The 20065-nt window shown below is 42.3% G+C and overlaps 1 protein-coding gene across 8 annotated transcripts in view; it reads right to left on the bottom strand.

Moving 5' to 3' along the window:
- LOC114564867 (receptor-type tyrosine-protein phosphatase mu) overlaps positions 1 to 20065 on the bottom strand; it is a 165208-nt gene that overhangs the window by 15326 nt on the left and 129817 nt on the right. For all 8 annotated transcript variants that reach the window (XR_003693855.1, XM_028592482.1, XM_028592486.1 and 5 more), the window contains 7 exons: positions 18990 to 19077; positions 17909 to 17985; positions 13249 to 13285; positions 5078 to 5175; positions 2138 to 2254; positions 794 to 948; positions 354 to 489 (listed from right to left, as the gene is read on the bottom strand). Coding sequence is in view for 7 of the 8 variants with exons in the window: in XM_028592482.1 (XP_028448283.1) it covers positions 354 to 489; positions 794 to 948; positions 2138 to 2254; positions 5078 to 5175; positions 13249 to 13285; positions 17909 to 17985; positions 18990 to 19077 (708 nt within the window). In the remaining variant the exon portion in view is untranslated. The remainder of the gene's footprint in view (positions 1 to 353; positions 490 to 793; positions 949 to 2137; positions 2255 to 5077; positions 5176 to 13248; positions 13286 to 17908; positions 17986 to 18989; positions 19078 to 20065) is intronic.

Genomic DNA, 20065 nt, shown 5'->3' with positions numbered 1-20065 from the left:
CATATTGAAATATATTCCTACAGTTTGAAAAATGCAACAATTGAAGTGGAACTTGAAACATGTCTGCATGGCTTATCCTGCAGAAATATTGACTAATAAATGTCAGGTATGAGGATCTTTCCTGGACATAATTCATTTGTTTTCATAAAAGAGCTCCTTTCTTTGGTATTAATTTGGAGCATTTGTTCGGGAGCAGCAGGGAAGTGGGGCTTATGCTAAGAATGACTCGCAGATACTAGTTAATCCACATTTGATGGCAACAGCCTGCCAAGCTGCATCCTCACTCTTCCGTTTACTAATGAGTCTCTGTGGCCAGCTCTGCTGAGGCCACTGTGGGGCCAGATTCACCATACCTCAGTCTGGACCATGTTGACCCTCCGTGAGCGCAGCTCCCTCACACAGTTGTAAATGTCCACCACACCCTCTCTCTCCGCCATGTCCAGCATGATGTCTATGACGATGAAGCAGCCTGTCCGTCCTGCCCCGGCACTGAAGGGAAACATATAGATTGCAAACATCAGGGGTATAATAGAAAACACTGTTTTTATCCAGAGCAGTAGGACACTGCTCAGTAGGACACACTCACAAAGTGTGACATTTAAAGTATAGTATAATCTTCTTCTGCTTTTTTGCCTTAAGTAGCCGTAATATACAGTTGTGCACAGGTCTCTTTTCACTTCCAACTTCCTAGTAGGACAGAGAAGAGGTACACGCAAGTACATGTATAGATAAACTGGTTAGGCAGAGTAGAAACTAAATTATGAAACACTGATCAGTTCTAGTGAACACCAACCTGCAGTGAACCACCATGGGCCCAGCATTGGTCAGAGTCTTGGACTTGACTCTCCTAATAAAACCCAGCAGGCCCGTGGCGTGATAGGGCACCCCGTGGTCCGGCCAGCCCGTGAAGTGAAACTGACGGATTTCCCGAATCTCATGAGCCCCTCTCTGAGGAACAGAGTCATCATGTTAAACACACAAGGCACAGCAGAAGACGCCGGGGATGTGGTTAGAAGACAGAGGATACAGTGTGCAGAGGTCTTTCTATAGCAAATACAGAGTTGGATTGAATACAAACACACACTTCACGGGCAAAGTACAGGAGGGGTTAAGCAAATCTTTCCTTATCTAACAGCAATGTTCAAGGCAACAGTAGCATTATTTTTTTTTTTACCTATTGTACTGTAGTGCTTTCAGTCATATCTCCCTCCATGGACACAGGATTACATGTTCATAATCTGGACTTTGGAATTTAAATGTACCGTACTTTATAGGTGGACGACTCCTTGTCTGCTGCTTTGGCTTATTAGGAGTCACACTTATATTAACAGTTATAATGTGACTATTACCTAAATTACTAACAGTTTGCACTTCAACATTAATCAATAAACATGAATCAATATTTAAAGTTAAACAGCTGGAACCTAATGGTTAGACAGGGTCTCAATGAGTCCCACTGGGAAAAGCCTAGTTAGATAAAGTGAACAGTGCATGTTATCCTTCCTTAGCAACAGTGTTGGGCTTTACTGTGAACTGCATTATTTGTCATGGCCTTTCTCCTCTTAGAGTTACTTTATATATTTAATATAATTGATTATATCAGCTTTCATATTATTCTGGGGAAATGCATTTTTTTGTATGTTAAAGATTTAAACAATCCCAGTAAAAACTGGTACAATCCAAAACTATTCATCTCCGTGTTTTCTGTGGCATGGGGGTTGTGAGCTGCATGCATTGCTGCCTACCAACCATTACAAATACCAATACTAATAAAATCCTTCAAATAATGGCTTTACAATCTAGAAATGTTTGGGGAGAAAAAGTAAATCACCAGAATCATGCTGGTTGTTGCTAGTTGAAAACAATTGTAAGGAGAGGATTTTGAATTATTTAAAAAAAAACTATTGACAACACATATGAGAGCACAAGCCACAGTGCTATGACCTTGTTGTAATAAAAGGTACATTTGAAACAGAACTAACTCCTTTTTTCAATCAAGTCACAGTAGGAAAGAAACTTTTGAAAAAGGTATTATGAGCTATGCACATAACCCATTAAGGTTAAGGTCTAGTACTTGGCATTGTATACATTGTGTCTTTCAAATCTCTTAGTGGACAATAGAGGTTAAAAGTTGTACCTTCTCTACTGCAAAGGTCCTGATGACGTACTCTGACAGCAGCTCAGTCTCTATCAGTGTAACCTTGATGTCTCTGTAGATCTCAGTGTCATCAGGCCAGTACTTACAGCACTTCACCTGAGAGTGACAAAAGAAAGTGTTATATAACCACATGCACACTATACAATATGCTAACTGCAATGCATTTACATTCGCGTGCACACACAGCTTTATTTCATTTCCTCGCAAATTATTTGAATGTCTGCAAGTTGACAGGCCATCATTTCTTTTTCTCCAATAAAGATAAAGTTTGGTTTATCAGAGCTTTTTGCCATAGCCTACGTAAGTGGCCTGAAGTTTATACTTGTTTGTTGGTGTGTGCGTCAATCTCTTTAAGAGAATAGCAGGGCCGGCATGCGTGTGTGTGGGGTGTGTGGTAGAGCTTCGGAGCGAGTACCAACTCTAGAGGCATAGTGAGAGAAACAAAAGGTCTCTCCTGTGCTTTCTGACCACAGTTGATAAAATCTAGCAGGAAAAGTTAACCTTCACCTTGATTTCATGTTGTTTATGGAGAAGGAGAATCCGGAACAGAGTAGGAGGAAATGCAACACTACCAAGCCACAGCAGAGCGACGTGCGTCGCCGTGACGTGTAGTAAAATTTTTTGAGAGGTGCACGGCAGGCTCGGGTGTAGGTTCCGGCGTAGGGTCCGTATCTCCACATACCTACCCACGGTGTCGATTTAATGCACAAGTATAAATTGGCCTTAATTATCACATAACATCAACTCGCATTTGCCACTTGATATTTCAGTTTCTGAAGCATTTCTTTGAAGTCAAAATGAGATTTGCTCATTATTAGTTTCAATCCCTTGTCAAAGATCTGCTGTTAATGGGAATCTTATGGTTATTGATGGAGAGCTCATGCTCACATTATTGCTTTTTCATTCTCACATTGATAATGTGAAAATAAGTCGAAAGGTAGACTGTACAGAATCTGGAACAGAGCAGAATAGACACTGAGGAGGTGGACTATTTGTCCACCTTAAGTTTCTGACTACCAGTGCGGAGAAATAGGATAAAACATAAAAAACACAGTGTACTACAATTGGATAAAGAAGATCTGACAATCAAATAATGATATGAAATAATAAACCCTCAGCTGTTTAAAACAGATTTCCCAACAGAAATCTAACAACCCCCCCCCCCCCACACACACACACACACACACACACACACACACACACACACACACACACACACGGAATATTACTTGTATTAGGTATCATAATAGTGCAAAATTACCCCCCCCCCCCCCCCCTTTCCCACCCATTCAATTAAACTGTTGATACTTAGGGAGTAAGGCTAGTAACAGAGATTGAGATCATGGAGGTATATCAGAGAATGATAATTTTTGATGAGGGATAAATGCGACAACAGCCAAAACTAGATTCAATTTTCATTTCTGGAGTCTATGCCCTGATTAGGAATGAAATGAGATTTTGGTTTGTGGAGTGACACAGACAGACGGGGACTTTCAGTTCCCTCTCTCTGACACCCCTGATGACTAATCCCCGATGACAATCACAAATCCACCGTCCGCTTCCAGCCAGATTGAATTAGGCAAAAGCCATTACCTTATTAGATCACTCTGAATGAGGCGCCTGGTTTGGGGGGAATTAGCCTTTGGGCTAAATTATGCCAGCGAACACACAGATGTTCTTCTTTGTGTGGCCACACTTACGAGTGTGTGACTGTGTGTGTGCACGGCACTTGAACTCATTCTCTCATACGGATAAGGTGTATGGAAAAGAAGCCCGCGTAGCATCACCTCATCACACACATCAGCACACTACCTTCCAAACCAAATCTCTCATACATCAAAGTACGCTGAGCGCCGCCCCTGTGTGTGAAACCAGCGGGACACAGAGGCTGTGTGTGCCAGGATTTCCCAGAGTTCATCAGCAACTGTGCCGAGCAGATGGCCCACTGTGATATGGCGGAGTGATTTTTATGGGGCCCTCTGAGGAGCCACCGTCGCTGTGACCAACTGTGCCTACCGCCCGCCATTGGACAAGGATCATATAACAGACGGTTTGGGGGCCGGGGCCCGCCGAGGACTGCACCGCAGCTAAGCAGGTGTGGAGAAGGTGTGGGGCGGGGCGGGCTGGGCTCAGCTACTGTAGAGAACGGCCTAATGAGGTACCTAGAGATGGGCCCATGAATCATTATCAGCTCTGCTACATTTAAGCCCCACCAAAAATGCACATCAGCGAAATCAAGGTGTGCCTGTGTTTAAGGGGCTTTCAGCGTGAATGTGTTTAAAATTCTTTGAGAAAATCCCCTGGCAGTCAAAGCATTACACTGTACTTTAAGACCTTCATTTTCTCTTGATTATAACCTAACCAGGAGGAACTACAGTGGGAGTTAAGTGGAACAAATTAGGACTGAAGTAGGGCTCTGGGTTTCGGTTTCTTCCAGACCACATGCTATACGGAACAAAAAAAGGCTAGGCTCTACAATTAGTTTCAACATTATGAACCATCCTCAACACTCCGTAACAGTCGCATTTTGACCAAAGAGGACAACATTAAGAGATGTTTCTGGTAGGAGCTGGCAGCTACAGTGGAGTATAATCTACTGTTACTGAGCCACTCGGATGAAACGATACTCCGTTGCCTGGATGCCTCTCTGGTAATGAAGGCCATCAATCAGCTTCTCCTCACTTTTCACTGATCAGATAGATGGAAAAAGAGCTGGCGGCATGCGAGACCCATGCCTCACTAAGCCAGCACACAAACACACACCAAAACATCTGGGCACTCATGTCCAAACACACAAAAGCAATCAAACAAAAAGATGGCTCCGTTTGCCTTGAGATACAATCCGGCTGCCAGTCGACTGGGGGCAAGGTAATCTAATTGAAGCTGCGTGGTTAGAGTGAACATCTAATTAATACCCACCCTGCCCACTTCCACCAGGTTGGTCACCATGACGATAGCTGCCGTGTTCTCCTGCCAGACCATCCTCCAGAAGTCGAAGACCGTCTCCTGCATGGGGCCTTAGAGGGCGAGAGAGCGTGAATGAGTATTTTTGAGTTAGTAAATTACATGTACAGTCACCATATCACATTATCTATTGATCCTGTACCCATTTTATAGTGATCATTGCAACAGGGCTATTTTCCTATTACCAGACAAAATCCAGGTATTCTGTCCTCTTGACCTTCAAAGAAATCTGAGTTGTCAATTATATACTCTTCGTTGTACATTGTACTTGAATCATTTTTAACTACAGGCTGTTTTTCTAATCTATCAATACATACACTATATGGCCAAAAGTGTGTGGACACCCAAACCAAGTGTCACGTAAGCATGTCTATTCAGAGCGGACAATTCCCTAAAATCTGGAAACAGGCTAAAGTTATGCCATTATTTAAGTCAGGAACACCCGACCAGGCATGCAATTATCGCCCTGTAAGCATCTTACCGGTATTTTCAAAGGTGTTAGAGAAAATAGTGTATGGGCAACTTATGACTTTTATACAATCAAATAACATTTTACACCCATTACAATTTGGCATCCGTCCTCAATACTCCACCGAAACGGCAAATTGTTTCTTTGTGGAACAACTCAAATTTGCAATAGATAAGGGAGAAATTGTTGGCGCCGTCTTTTTGGATCTCAAAAAGGCATTTGACACTTTAAATCATGATATCCTTATCCACAAACTGTCCAATTTTAACTTTATACCATTAGCTTTACAATGGTTCAAATCATATCTCGAACAGAGAGATCAGTGTGTGGTGGTTAATAATGAAATGTCTACATTCTTAAAAATGAATACAGGAGTACCGCAAGGGTCCATTCTTGGGCCATTGCTTTTTACTTTGTATATTAATGATCTGCCAAACTCATGTCCTACAGCAAGATTTCAGATGTATGCTGACGATGCAGTGGTTTATGTGCGAGGGAAAAGTGTGCATGCAGTTTCGGTTGAACTGGCAAAATACCTGCAAAATGTGGCGGTGTGGTTTCAAAATGCAGGGCTGACATTGAATGTTAAAAAGACTATGTCTATTTGCTTTGCCTCAAGATTCAAGTCCATGTCAGAAGAACTAAATTTACAGATAAATGGGCATAAGATCCAGCAGGTCTCAGAGGTCAAATACTTGGGCCTAATACTTGACTCTCAACTTAAATTTGACAGTCATATTAAAAAAATATGTCGAGTAGCCAAAGCTAATCTTTATACATTCAGATTGATCAGGGACTACCTACCGTTTTATGCTGCTCACACTTTCATGCATGCCATGATCTTCTCGCATATAAGTTACTGCATCTGCACATGGTCACAGGCTACTGTTACTACAGTTAAGCCAATTCAAATGATTTATAACAGAGCGGTTAAAATCCTAGATAGGAAATCCATTAGGTCACATCACTGTGTTAGTCTGAGGAATTTAAATATTTTATCTTTTGTAAATTTCATAAAATTTTCTTTGTTGAAGCTGATGCATAAATGTTTAAATCAGCAAGCGCCACAGGTCTTGAGTGAGTGTATAGTTGCTCTCAGGGCTGTGGGTTCACGGACTAGAGGAGCTCAGAGCGGGAACTGCCAGATCCCGAAATGTTGTACTTCATTTGGACAATCGGCTTTCTCTGTACAAGGCACAAAAGCTTGGAACTGTTTACCCACTGAACTGAAAGGAGAGTCAAACTGGGTCCTTTTCAAACACAAACTCAAAGACTTTTTAATCATAGGTCAAGCATGTGACCACTGACTATCGGCTTCGTTGTTATTGTGTAATAGTGTTTTAATATGTTGATTTTAACTATGTATTGTTGAATTTAATGTAAAGGCCCACTAGGACGGACATTGGGAATTAGCTTCGGCTAAAATGTTGTAGTAGGTTACATGAGCTTAAGTAACATACTTGTCCCTATTCAAATAAACTTAAAAGTATTCAAATAAACTTAAAAGTAAAGTAAATTACAACCGTATGTGATTGTTGAACCTCTAACACAACGTGGCTGCAGGGATTTGCTCCCATTCAGCCACAAAAGCATTACTGTGGTCGGCTGCTGATGTTTGCCGATTTAGCCTGGCTCACAGTGGGTGTTCCAGTTCATCCCCAAAGTGTTGTATGCAGTTGAGCTCCATGCAGACCAGTCAAGTTTCTCCACATCAATCTGAGAAAACCATTTCTTTATGGACCTTGCTTTGCCCACGGGGGCATTGTCAAATAGGAAAGGGCCTTCCCCAAAGTGATGTCCCGAAGTTATGTACATAGTGCCAGGAAGAACAGCGAGTGGTAGAATATTAATTTTAAAAACTGTTATACACATAATTTTCCATCATTGTTCTTCTTAATCTGTGCATCTTTCCCTATATTAATCTCATGATTATGAACAGTAACTGTTTGTTTATTTGAATGCCCTATTCCGCACTACTTTTTAAATACATCAATTGCATGTATTTTTAACTTCTCTCCGTTTATGTGTACGCTGTGGCAACATGATTTCTGAACTTCATGCCAATAACGCTTCGGTCTTCAGAGGCAGACAGAAAAGCAGATCTTGCACACAATATACACACAGGGGGATTTGGAGGAATTATAGTGCTACAGCAACAATGCAGTTTATAAAGAATGTCCCCTCCATTTTCACTCCTAGGATCAAGCATTGAAAAACATGTCAAACTAGATTTATTCATAGTTCTTCCTACAACTGATACATAGCAAAGTGCTTACTCTACAGCTGAGGGCTTAAATACAGATGAAAACAAGAGAGTGCAAATAAACCTTTTTAAAGATGAAGCTAAAGCCTGTCTGTGTGTGTATGTGTGTGCGTGTGAAAGCTCAAAGTAATTACCCCTACACCTCATCTGTTCAAAACCCACCTTTCCACCGAACCAGACCCTAACGTGGTGAACATCAAAATAAATGAGCAGCGAGCCATTGAATGCCTCCAATATTTAAAACTTCACTGAGCAATAATTGTGGATTGATAGGATTTTAATTATTATTCTGGTTAATTAAAATTATTAATATTAGTTTTAATCATGTGAAAAAAAAATGCTTTTGACAAATTAATTAGTGAATGCAAATCACTGCAGTTGTGCATACTCTTGCGTTGGCCCAAATTACCTGGAGACATGACAAATTATGCGCACACACACACACACACACACACACACACACACACACACACACACACACACACACACACACACACACACACACACACACACACACACACACACACACACACACACACACACACACACACACACACACACACACGCAGGCTAAGACATTGCACAGACACAAACTATGAGAGTTTTTCTTCCTTGTCATTTATGGGGTAAATAAATTAAATAGCCTTTAGGCGCCTGAAACCTGTTGAAAAACAGCTCACGTACAACAATTTAGTTACCTTTTATTGTTTTTTGGCTTACAACGTTTGGTCAGTCTCCACACTTTGATGTGAGATTCAACACTGACATCATGTAGAAGATTTCTCACTGACAAAAGATTTACAGTCATTTTTTTCTAAGTAGGTTCTGGGCCATTACTGCGTCTATGTGGATGAAATTGCAATCGTTGCAATCAGAGTATTTGGTATACGCATCTTAAACACTCAGCCACGAAGACGCCTCCAGGGTAAATACAACGTACTGTGAAATGTCACTGAATTGCAAATTGGCTGCTCTATTTGAGCAGGACAAAGCATGCCACAATGTCTTCTCCTATTCAAACACTGACTGAACTAGTACACTACTTGCTTGGTGGAAGAAACACATTTGTTACTCTTCTTAAAATTAAGGTTTTAGGGGCATCTGGTGGCCCAGTGGTTAAGACACATACTACATAACCACAACATCCCAGCTGGGAACATTGCTTGATTGTCATCCCCCCACCCGCCCCCCCTCCCTTAATTTCCTGTCTGTATCGCTATCAAATTAAACTATCAAATTAAACTGTCAAATGAAGGCAAACATGTCCCCAAAATAAATAAATAAAGGTTTTACACTATGTAATGGTTTGATAATTTATAGGACAAGCTATCAGACACCAGGTGCTCCAGCATCTTTTTCTATTATTGTAGTATTTGTGTTCCTTATTTGCCAAGTCTTCTGCAACAACCTCATTTCCCTCAGGGCATCAACAAAAGTGCCATCACCATTTTAATGACTCGATTGATCAAGCTATGTTTGATTTGCTTTCTGTGGTGCCTAAGTGGTTCTTGACTGTCCATCCTCCACCTGCACTGAGGTACAGCCTCATGCGACAGTTTAAATCGCTTCAATATTTCACAAACTGTGCAATGAAATTCAGGAGACATTTTTGCTGGAAAAAGACAAATGATGCAAAATAAACCATCTCCACAAACATGTCTGTGCTGCCAGCCTGTTCATGTGTCTCTTTTTTGAAAACAAGAACATTTCGCAGTATAATAAAAAAAATTATTGAGAATTGAACTTCTGCTGTCTTATTTCCATCCCAATTGGATATCTAGAAATTTGGAACAAAGCTCATTAACATCTTCCATTTGTATTCCCACATTTCCTCTGCTATGCATGAGATGGTTCATCTTGATCGTATCGTAGGACCTCAATTTCCAATTCCAGTCACTTTCAGTCTCTCCAATAACTACCCAACCTGATTGAACCACCCACTCTGCTACCTCCTACACTTGTCCAGAGGGAGGATACACATTGCTAAAAAGTTTGGGAGAGCGATACTGAGAAGCAGGACAGCTGGTGTGTAGGACTTCAATAACACAATAACACTTGGCATTATATGGTAAATCATCCAATGGGGGGCTCCTGCCAAGCCTCAGCCAGCCAATTTGTGTTTCCATATACATAAAGAGATGGAGAATAGGTGACGAGGAGATGCTGGGCAGCACTAAACGTGATGCCAGTCATAAGGAAGTATGGCTCTTGATAAACAGGTGTATAAGAACAAACATCTCAAACAAACAATTTGACAGCTTTCCCATGGAAATGGTGGAGAGACGCAAGAGTATTAATATTTCTAAGGGTAATTTTCTTTTGTTTCTACCAATCTTCACAAAAAAAAGCTTGATTTGAAATCAGTTTGGAATCCAAAAGTTGTCGTGTCTCCTGCTGCTAGCTGACAGTGACCGTTGTCTTAACAAGTTGTAAATTAATGAATAAATGAATATTTACATCTCCGAAAATGTTTTAAGACAAACACAAAGTGACCTACGTTTTCCTCATAGACAACCTCTTGTGATTATGTGAATAATGACTGTCGTTTGTCAGGAACAAAGGCAGAAGTAACAATGTTGCGATAGCGCCACAGATCCTCTTTTCTGGTGGACATAAGGGCGGATGATTGGCTAAACAAAGTGTGTGACTTTGACATGGGAGACGTGCAGATGTATGGATCTTAAAGAAGCCTCAAACAAAACAACTCCTCTTGATAAAGAGCCTCACTGAGGAAATGTTTACAGTCGTAAAAGATTTTAGCTACAGGTTAGGAGGCTAACTGGTTCGAGAGTTTACTTGAGGAACTACAGGGTGAGAGCAGTGTTTCTACTACGGTGTGCGTGGAGCCTCGTTGGAGAAGTTTGGAGGAGGCACTTCACAGAGGAAGAACACCAGCAGAAGCTTCACTTCCAGCTGTCAGAGAGCTAATGCTGCTGCAGCCGTCGTCGTTGTGTTTTGGGACCAGGCCTGTTCATCCTCAGAAGCGAGGAGTGTGACAGCTGCAGAAATCCCCCCAGCCTGGTACGCCGCAAAACTCCCGATCAACATGCGCGCATACACACTCACAGACAAACACGCTGGTGCTATGTTCCCCTCTTGCCCATTAATATTACATGCAGCAGACTTTGGCATAATGTACACTAACTTATCATTGATTTGTTCGCTCTCTATTTCTATCCCCAACCCCGTACCCCCCGTTGGGCTTTGAGATGTTAACCTGTAAATAATAAAACTTTTGCGCTGCTGGTGACATTTGGTGCTTGTGAAGGAGGGGAGGGAAGAGCAGAAAAGACCAGAGGGTGAAAGCTTGATGAAATTGAACCCTTTCCCACATCATGAATATTTTCCACATCACCAGGAGGATGCAGGAGCTTATCAGAGCTGTTTGCTACCCGGCTTCAGTGTAATTCACAGTCTACACCAGGAAGAAGCTCATGTCTGATCGGTATTTAAGCGATACACAGGACATAAAAATGGACAGAGGCAAGGCGGCGAACTGGGAGGGCTGAGCCCATGGCTTCAGCCGCATGCACGCTCTCAATCTGCTAAGTAGGTGAGCTGCAGTTGGCTTTAATGAAAGTCAGTTGTATTGCTGCAGCAAAAAAAAAAAAATAAATAAAAACCAGGATGAGAGAATGACCTACATAATGAGGAGTGGAGCTTGGGTGATGAGGCTTTTATGGAGTGACAGCTGTTCTACCTGCCGTTGTCACCTTGACAGAGCAAAGGGACTCATCAATAAACCCCAAACTAATGAGTGTCATTGTAGTTTATAGCATAAGAGAACGGGGACAACGTTATCCCACACGTCTGCCATATTAAGCACATCCTCAACTACCCCCACAACCAATTTATGACAAAGATTTTTTTTAGCTTATCCAGCACTATTGCGGGTATCATCATTTTCTGAGCTACCGCTGGTCCCAGTGGACTTGAGTGGAAGTGTCACTCACTGAAAAACTTGGAAAAACTACTGGGGGAGAAGAGACTACTTCCTGATTTTCAGCAACTATGCCAATGCCCAGGTGCTCTTTTCAGGTGTTATAGTATGCAGTTTGTCTGACTGAGAGAGACACGTCTGTGTCTAGCTTCCCTATCATCTCAGGTTGCTCTTTGCCTCACTGTCAGCAGACTGAGCCTTCCTTCCTGTCAGTCTGCCAGAGCTGATGATGAATTATAAAAGGGCCTGCTCTCCCAGAGAATACAGATGTTCACACACACACACCCTCCCTCTTTCGCACTGGATGGCTATACACAGTGCTGTTGTTGGAAAATGAGGACTTATTATGCAAGCTCAATGAGAAAACATTTGCCAATTAATTTGAATGGAAACACGTTTGGCTTCTCAAGCTTTTCATCTTAGAGAGGGCTTCTTTGACTGCTGAGCTCCATATGCATATTTTTCAATGAAATATGGAATGCTCTTAATGACTATAGGGCAATTATAGAAGTCACAATAATCCAGTTGAAATCCTTTCAGAGGTGACTGCGCCTTATAAAGTGGCTTGTTTTTGTGAACTGAAGCCCTGCGAGAGCGAGACGGCACTTGGCAGACGGTTAGGTTTGACTCAGTGGTCAGTGTACAACAGGTGCTGTGCATACATGCAGACAGACCGACAAACTGAGCGGCCGCTGCCTGATTGGTATGCCATCTCTTTCTGAAGTAAGAGCAAGCAGAGGGTTGTTTTAATTGAGACACTGAGGAAGAGAGGCAATGCACTAATAAACAGGTAATTATGCAACTCCCAGCTCCGCCAAAGCAGATTGTGAATCCATTAAGGCGTCTTCGCAAAAACGCCTCTTACTTTTTCTTTTCCCCCTCCACTGATTTTTTTTTCTCTCTAAAGTGGTACGCAAAATCCCCATGCACACCGTTGTGTGGGAGTGAGGCTCTTGACGCAAAATTCATAACAATTAACCATCAATCAGACTTAACCTCTTGGGTCATGGTAAGTGCTCCTCGCCCTGCGAATCTGCCGGCCAGATTAACACAGTGACAAAATGTGCCTGTACATGTCAGCTAATCCATTTATTTATTCAGCTTTCTCCCAGACTGCCTGATTAATCGCTCCCACACCACCGATGGAAAGAAAGAGGGAAGAGGCAGGAGAGAGAAAGAATGCTGTTCTGCTTGCTCAGAGGTACGTGAGTGTGTGTCAGCGTGTGTGAATGTGTGTGTGCACCGAGCAGTACCAGATTCCCCAAACACACACTTGACTGAGCATCAAAGAGGAGTTTGCAAGAGCGTATGTAAACAACGATGGGGATGTTCCGAGAGATATTCGCTAACACCTGCACGCACCCTTCCACCCAAACAAACAAGACAGCCTTTAATTCTCACCGCCCCATTCATTCAAACCCAGAGTGCCTTGCAATTTCAAGTTGTATTCTTACCTTGTGTGGCGATGTAGTGATTTGGCCTGTGGTAGCCCTGAAAACAGGAAAGAAAGGGGGAGAAGAGTCACTTTCTTCCTACTCGTAAAAGACCAGCTGTGGTGAGGCCATGTCTCTCAGAAAACACACAGTCTTTGATACTTAGTCTATTTTCTGACAATGCAGGTTGACCTTTCCATGCAAACTCAAGTTTCCAAAATCACAAACTTACAGTACGGTACACTTTACATACATCACTGAACAGAACAGACTTAAACTGTATGAAATCCCAGTTATTAGCTGTTGCTATTTGAGATGTTGCGTTTCTGCAGCAAAAAAAAAATTTTGTCACCGTTGTTCCACCTTAAGAGGAATAGTTTGAAAATTGTGTGCGCTGCTCTCAAGAAGCACTGTGCATAGTCAGGCTGCCAGCTGTTTGCTACTCTACGCCCATTGACTTCTTTGTTTCAACATCTGACTGAGGGAGGAAAGCACATGACTGAAAGCTAGTGGATGCTGATGGATACAAAATGCATAAAACGCTCTCCGTCACACACACTACATGCAGCACACCTCTGGAGTAAGCAGCCAAAGTGTTGATAATCCCCAAGATACAACTAACAGCACTGATCTTCACAATAGGCCCCTAGTCTCATGGATTACTCTAATCCCTTCAAGTTTTATTTGTCCAATTCCTTGTCTTCTCTCCGGAGATACGAGGCAGGAAACAAAACATTAGGACTTAAAGGCTCTTCCGCGGCCCTGCCTTCCTCTTGATTGTCTTCTCCCCCCCAACCCCTACCCACCCCTGCTGCTCTGCTTATCTCACTCATATTCAATTTAACTTGGACTGTGATTAACGCTCTTCCAATGAAGGGAGAAAGACACAAAGGATATTTTCCACACTCTCTCTCTCATCCACAGGGCTCTTTCAGCTCATTCAACTGTCCTCCATTTTTAATGACTTCTTTATCTCTGGACCGAGGAGGAGATTTGTTTGTGCTTTCATGTAAGTTCTGTCAAGTAAAGTGGAGGCCCAGAACGCCGTCGGATTAGAGGGGGAGAGACAGGAAGAAAGGAGGGCCCTGACAGACACTGTCAGGTGAGTAGAGCTTACTATAAATGGACTTGCGGCTTTTTAGACGCATGTTACATGAGGCTCATAAGAGTGTTTCTTCATGATCAACACAAAGGAGATAAATGCAGAAATGTCCATATTGAAATTATTAATTGAACATGCTTTGTTCCCAGGGATGTGTAAATTACTAAAGGGAAATTAAATATGTTATGCTCTTTGTGTTTTGCTATATTGCTTATTACAATGATCATTTACTTTAATTGTGTTCACTGACAGTGGGATGTAGAATGTCTAAAATATGCAGCATTAAATAGTTTTGCCTGTGGGCATGGATTTGTATTTTCAGTCTGAATATGATTAGATAGCCCAGTTTACAAATCTGGGGTACCAACCCTATAACCTACAGTACAAAATACATTGATGTACTACTTATTTGCTTTGCCAAATACAATTTGGAGAAAATAAATGCTGCCTCTATTATGTTCACTGGCAAAGTGTAACATTCTTATGCACAGAAGTCATAGGGAAGAGCAAGGCTGGATTACTAAAAGGGCAAAGTGAGAAACTGCCCTCAGGCCCCAGACCCAAAGGGGCCCCGAATTTATCGTGCGTCAGTTATTTTGTGGTAATTTGTTGCAATTCTTTGTGGTTATGCACAACGAATGAACAAATTAAACAATCTGAGTAGAAAAGAAAACGGCTCATGTCAACACTTGACTGTGATCTGTGCCAGGGGTTGCACATAGAGGTGTGAGGGAGTCACAAACCAAAATAGTTTGGAAGAACTGTTGTAGAAGGCTCTGTGTCAAAATTTACATCGTGCAAATTTCTCACTGAAATTGGGTTTGGTGAATTATCACAAACAGCAGGTCAATCAGGGTGCTTTAGTTGTCAGTAGTAGCTACAGCAGTGGCAAATAAAATGTGTTGACATTTTGCAGATACATTCAGTGCTGATTTAAAAAAATTAGTTTTGGGAATACAAATTAGTTGTACTGTATATGAATGTAATCTTTAGGAGACCGTGTTAGAGGTACCTGAGCGACTTCATTTCTGTGCACATGGTCACTGTGCTGCATATTACTCCGTTATTTTAGTGCACGACTCCAGCAAATCTCTTTGTGTTGTACATGCAAACACAACTCTGCAGACAACAGGCTATTACACTACATTTCCTTGCCTCCTAAATGCTTATGAAAATACTCAATCGGCTGCAGAGAAAAGAAACATACCCCACTGGCTCGGCTTACTCGTACATGACTCGAAATAATCGGTGGTATAATAGAGTACAATAACAAACACTGTGGGAAATGTTCTACACATAAGAGTTTATTGGGCAGGACAGGCTTCTAGATGGGTTAAAAAGCTTTCTGAAGAGCAAAAACATCATTACCCATCTGCCTGCATTTCTACTAAGTAGTTTTTCAATGAAGCTGGCAGAGCAGTGGAAATCCTTTTCAATCAGAGCTCTCTTTAATATGCGTGTATTCTTATCTTATAATGGGGCCCTCTCTATTGTGAGAGTCTTCTCTGCAGCGCCCCTTTTCGCAACATAATGGGCCATAAACTGAATAGTGGGAAAGGTAAATAATTTAAGCCCCCTGCATTTGCCGTGGCACACCTTGCATTATGAATTTATGTTTCAAGGCGTAACAAGAGATTACAAATTACCACATTAGAGGGGCGGGGGAAGAGAAGATGGGAGACTGAGTGAGAGTTCTCTCCTGAGCAGAAAAGCACTTAGAGAGTCAGGTACATCACCAAGCCATTTACACATGGAGCAGAAGCATCTGCTCAAAGAGGCCAATGAGCTGCTGTGATTGGTCACATCCTGCTACTAACACTGCTATCAACAGCATAGCAGGTCAGATCAGGAGGTTCTATATTGTGTGAGCTGAAGTGGGTTAGATCTGTTTTCAACTGTAGGCATGTCTCACGCCACTTTTTAATGAATTTTACTTACTGTAAAGGTATGCTAAGTCACTTGAGTGCATGTAAGTGCTTTGCTGCAAGTACTCTCTGGTGGTTAGACGTATAACAAAACCTCTGCAGATAACTGCTGCGTCTACCTTGATTCACTAGTCTGTTCGCGAGATTTAACAGTCGAGGAGAAGGCAGCCGCCTCATGTGGATGTGAAGCAGAGTGAGGCTGAAAAAACAGCTCCGCAATTTCTCAAGACCAACCTCCGCAGAAAATGACAACATTGGTTGCTTGTTCAATTGCCTAAAATGAACGGACGTGACAATTAAAAGATTGTGCAGATACAACACTGTCTCATGGCAGTTTGTGAAATTGTCACGTTATTTTTAATCTATTTATTTGTGTACAAGAACACGTTTTTACAGGGAGGAGATTGATGTGGATGATTACTCCATTTCCACAGCATGCGTAACGACTGCGGACCGGCTCCGCTGCGTGCTCTGCCGTCCGTCAATACTATATTGTTGCGAAACAGCTGCGGCCACGACTAACAGCTGTAGTCACGAGGACCCACAAGTTCTCACGAATTCACGTAGAATAGAACCACAAAACCAACAACAGTTAGTTTCCATCCAGAGGAGTAGAGGGGAAACAGCTCTGTTTTCAAGGTGTAGTGCAGGGAAATATGATCCGCCGTGAGCACGATGTATTTTATTTAGAAAATTAACCGGATATTTATTTTGTTTCTGTGCTCGACTTCCTGTCCCGCACTATCTGCCGTGTGCTGAATTGCTGCGGAGCTCTCCGGCGTCCGTCAAAAATAGAAGCTCTGCGTATCTGCTCCGGAGGGCTGCGGACTGACGGAACTGGGACGGAACTGGGATGGAGTAGGGACGCAGACGTTCCGCAGTCTGTGGAAATACACACATTGACTTTAATGGAAACCTAATGACTCCGAGACGTTCCGCAGAGGTTCTGCATCCAGCGTGCAAAGACTTTGACACTGGAGCCCAACTAGTCAACGTTGATTTCTTTTAACCATGATCACTATTCACTAAACCAAACCTTGACTAAAGAGCCATTCAGAAAATGTTCACATGAATCACTTTTGTGACAGCAATATTTTCTTGTAGGAAAAGAAAAGAGAACTTTTGTTACGAGGAATTATTGAATCTTCTATTTGTGATGTTCAAGGCACCGCATTGTGCTCTCTGTGTACCTTGTTTTCTTTTTTCAGTTTTATCAATCGTTTTCTGCTCATTAATCATCCATGAAATTTCTCCCATTTTTCTTCTCATTTTTGGTTTTCACAACGCGTTCATGCTGTTGTTCAAAGCAAAATCCAAAACTATAACCTCAGTATCCCCTGTGTGCTGGTTTTCTCTTTTCTCTCCCAGCCCTGTCAGCCTCTGATCTTCAGTCCTCTTAATTTATCCAATGAAAAGAGTAGCAGCCCTCTAAAGTTGAATATAAAGGCACTGTGTGTGTGTGTGTGTGTGTGTGTGTGTGTGTGGGTGTGTGTGAGAGACTGGTTCTGTCTTTGTGTGTGCATGTGATGGGCAGGCAGTAGGGGCTGCTCTGTCCCTCAGGCCCCCTGGGACGGCGGCACCAGCGCCCTCTCTCTCCCCGAGAGAGAGCGCAGTGACCTTTGCGTTGGTGGCACTGGCTGGTGTGTGTACTTACATCAACGTAATTTGCATTAATGTAATCGGAGCTCTGTTCCCCCTCCAGGGCCTGCAGCCTGACACGGGAGTGATCATCTGGAAGAGAGGCAGAGAGGAAGAAACCAGTGTTGAATTAATCATATTAACGAGGGCATCATGAGAAGGAAAGCGGGAGAGGGACGGAGAGTAAAACAGAGGAACAGAAAGTGATGATGGAGTAGTGACCTGACTGGCATCATGCCGGGGCACAAATGAAAACAGAGTTGTATAAATGCAGCATGGCTGATAAATGGCTGCTGTCATGTGACTGAGCCTGTATGACAAACATGATGGTGCTGCTGTCAGTTTAATACCTTGATTATAATTAGGAGCAAGAACTTATAACTAAAATCATATTTTTGGAACTCATTGACCTTAGGTGTATGAAAGTTGCTCGATGAAAGACTTTATAAACCTTTAAATAATGGTTAATAAGGTCAGTGGAGAGAATGTGGTGAGAACAGACTGTGGACACTGTAAAATAGGCTAGTCCACAGTACAATTATTTTGAATAAGGACATGCATTATGTTAAGATACATTTGTGAAATGAAAACCATGCAGCATTGATTCTAGATTATGTTCATATTCAAATAAATTGAATTTGTTGTAATTTTTGGTATTTAAGATCATTTGCATTGTTACGTTAAGCAATATTATGTTAAAGTAACTTTCTCAAAGGTTCTTCTGTGTCAGCGGTGATTAAAGAGGCTTAAAATTAACTGTCCAATCAGCATTAATTGGCAAATTTGCATCGCCGCTCAAGTTTAGATGGTCGACATTAATTGTGAAATCAAATTCAACATTTTTATAAACATTGCAGAGTCTACATGTTATGTTCCATATGCCGCACGGCTTATTTCTCATAACTGAAAAGACACTGCGAAAAGATGAATATAAAAGTAGATTGGAAAGGTCAAAGCTGCTCTCGTTGGCTGATAATAAAACTCTGTTTGAGCAGCTTATAGTTATCCAGAGTCACAAGCCTGGCCAATAAATCAGCCAGAAGAATGGGAACGGCACACAAAAATTCATGAGTGCTCAGGAGGTGCTTTGTACACACATGCAATAATATTCCCATATCGGTTCTTCATGCGGTTCTCATCCTTCTTGGCAGAGTCCCATGGCGCAGACTGTCCTTCAAAAAAGCTCTGAAAAGACAGAAAACAGAGAGGGAGGGAGATGAAATATGGTGTCATGTGCGAGCACTCTAAATGATAACCAGGCTAAAGAACACAGTCTTCCTCTTTCAGCGCTACAAAAAAAAGAAAGGGAACATTGGCAATAGAAAGGAAGACACGGGGGGAGATATATTCACATCATTATTAGATATGAAACACAGAGAGGGTGGTGGATCCTGGGGAGCTGTGTCAAACAGCAAGTGCCATTAGGGCAGAAGCAGTGGGTGTCACGCTCAAAACTCTCCCCCTACGCCGCTCTGCCGGGTGGGGCCACCGCAGCGGCTGTCTGTCTGCCTCATCTGAAGGACTCAATCAGCCCGTTGCGGGGAAAAATAAAGCCAGCTCATCGTCTGCAGATCAAAACTGCTCCGCTCAGATTACCCTCATGAAATATTTATCATCTCTCGCTGGGGAGATTTCCATTCTGATGGCACACCAGGCACAATTAAGCCAAATTATGAAAATACATCTCCACTGCCAGTCCACCGCTGTTCAGCAGGGGAGGGCGGGGTTGGCTCCAAGGAGACTAGCCTGGGCAAAAACATTTTATTGTTCTGGCTTTTTGATAGTCAGTGAATGCACATTTACAATGTCAGCTATTACATTAAAATGCAGACCATCTGCAAGTAAAGATTCGGAGGTTGAACAGATTTTCTAGAGAGCTCCTTTTAGTCTGAGAGAGCAGGAGGCATTGTCTTCAATCATCACTGCTCTAGGACTTGATGGTTTCATTCATCTCAGTGCTACAGGCAGGAAGCAGCCCGTTTGTCTGGCAAATAAAGGCCTTTTGACACCAAACAAGGACGTTTTAAATCCTAAGGATTAGTGATTTCACTGAGAAACAGCTTTAATATGCTAAAATTATGTCACATACTTCCAGTGAAGATGGAAGCATGTCCCAGAGATGGATTAAATTGGCCTCTTCTCCGGTGGCAGTATGTCTTGAGTAAGTGCACGG

This window comes from Perca flavescens, chromosome 12 (genome assembly GCF_004354835.1).
Source record: "Perca flavescens isolate YP-PL-M2 chromosome 12, PFLA_1.0, whole genome shotgun sequence".
Classification (NCBI taxonomy): domain Eukaryota; kingdom Metazoa; phylum Chordata; class Actinopteri; order Perciformes; family Percidae; genus Perca; species Perca flavescens.
The sequence above is the reverse complement of the archived record's forward strand: the minus strand, read 5'-3'. Positions and strand labels throughout refer to the sequence as shown.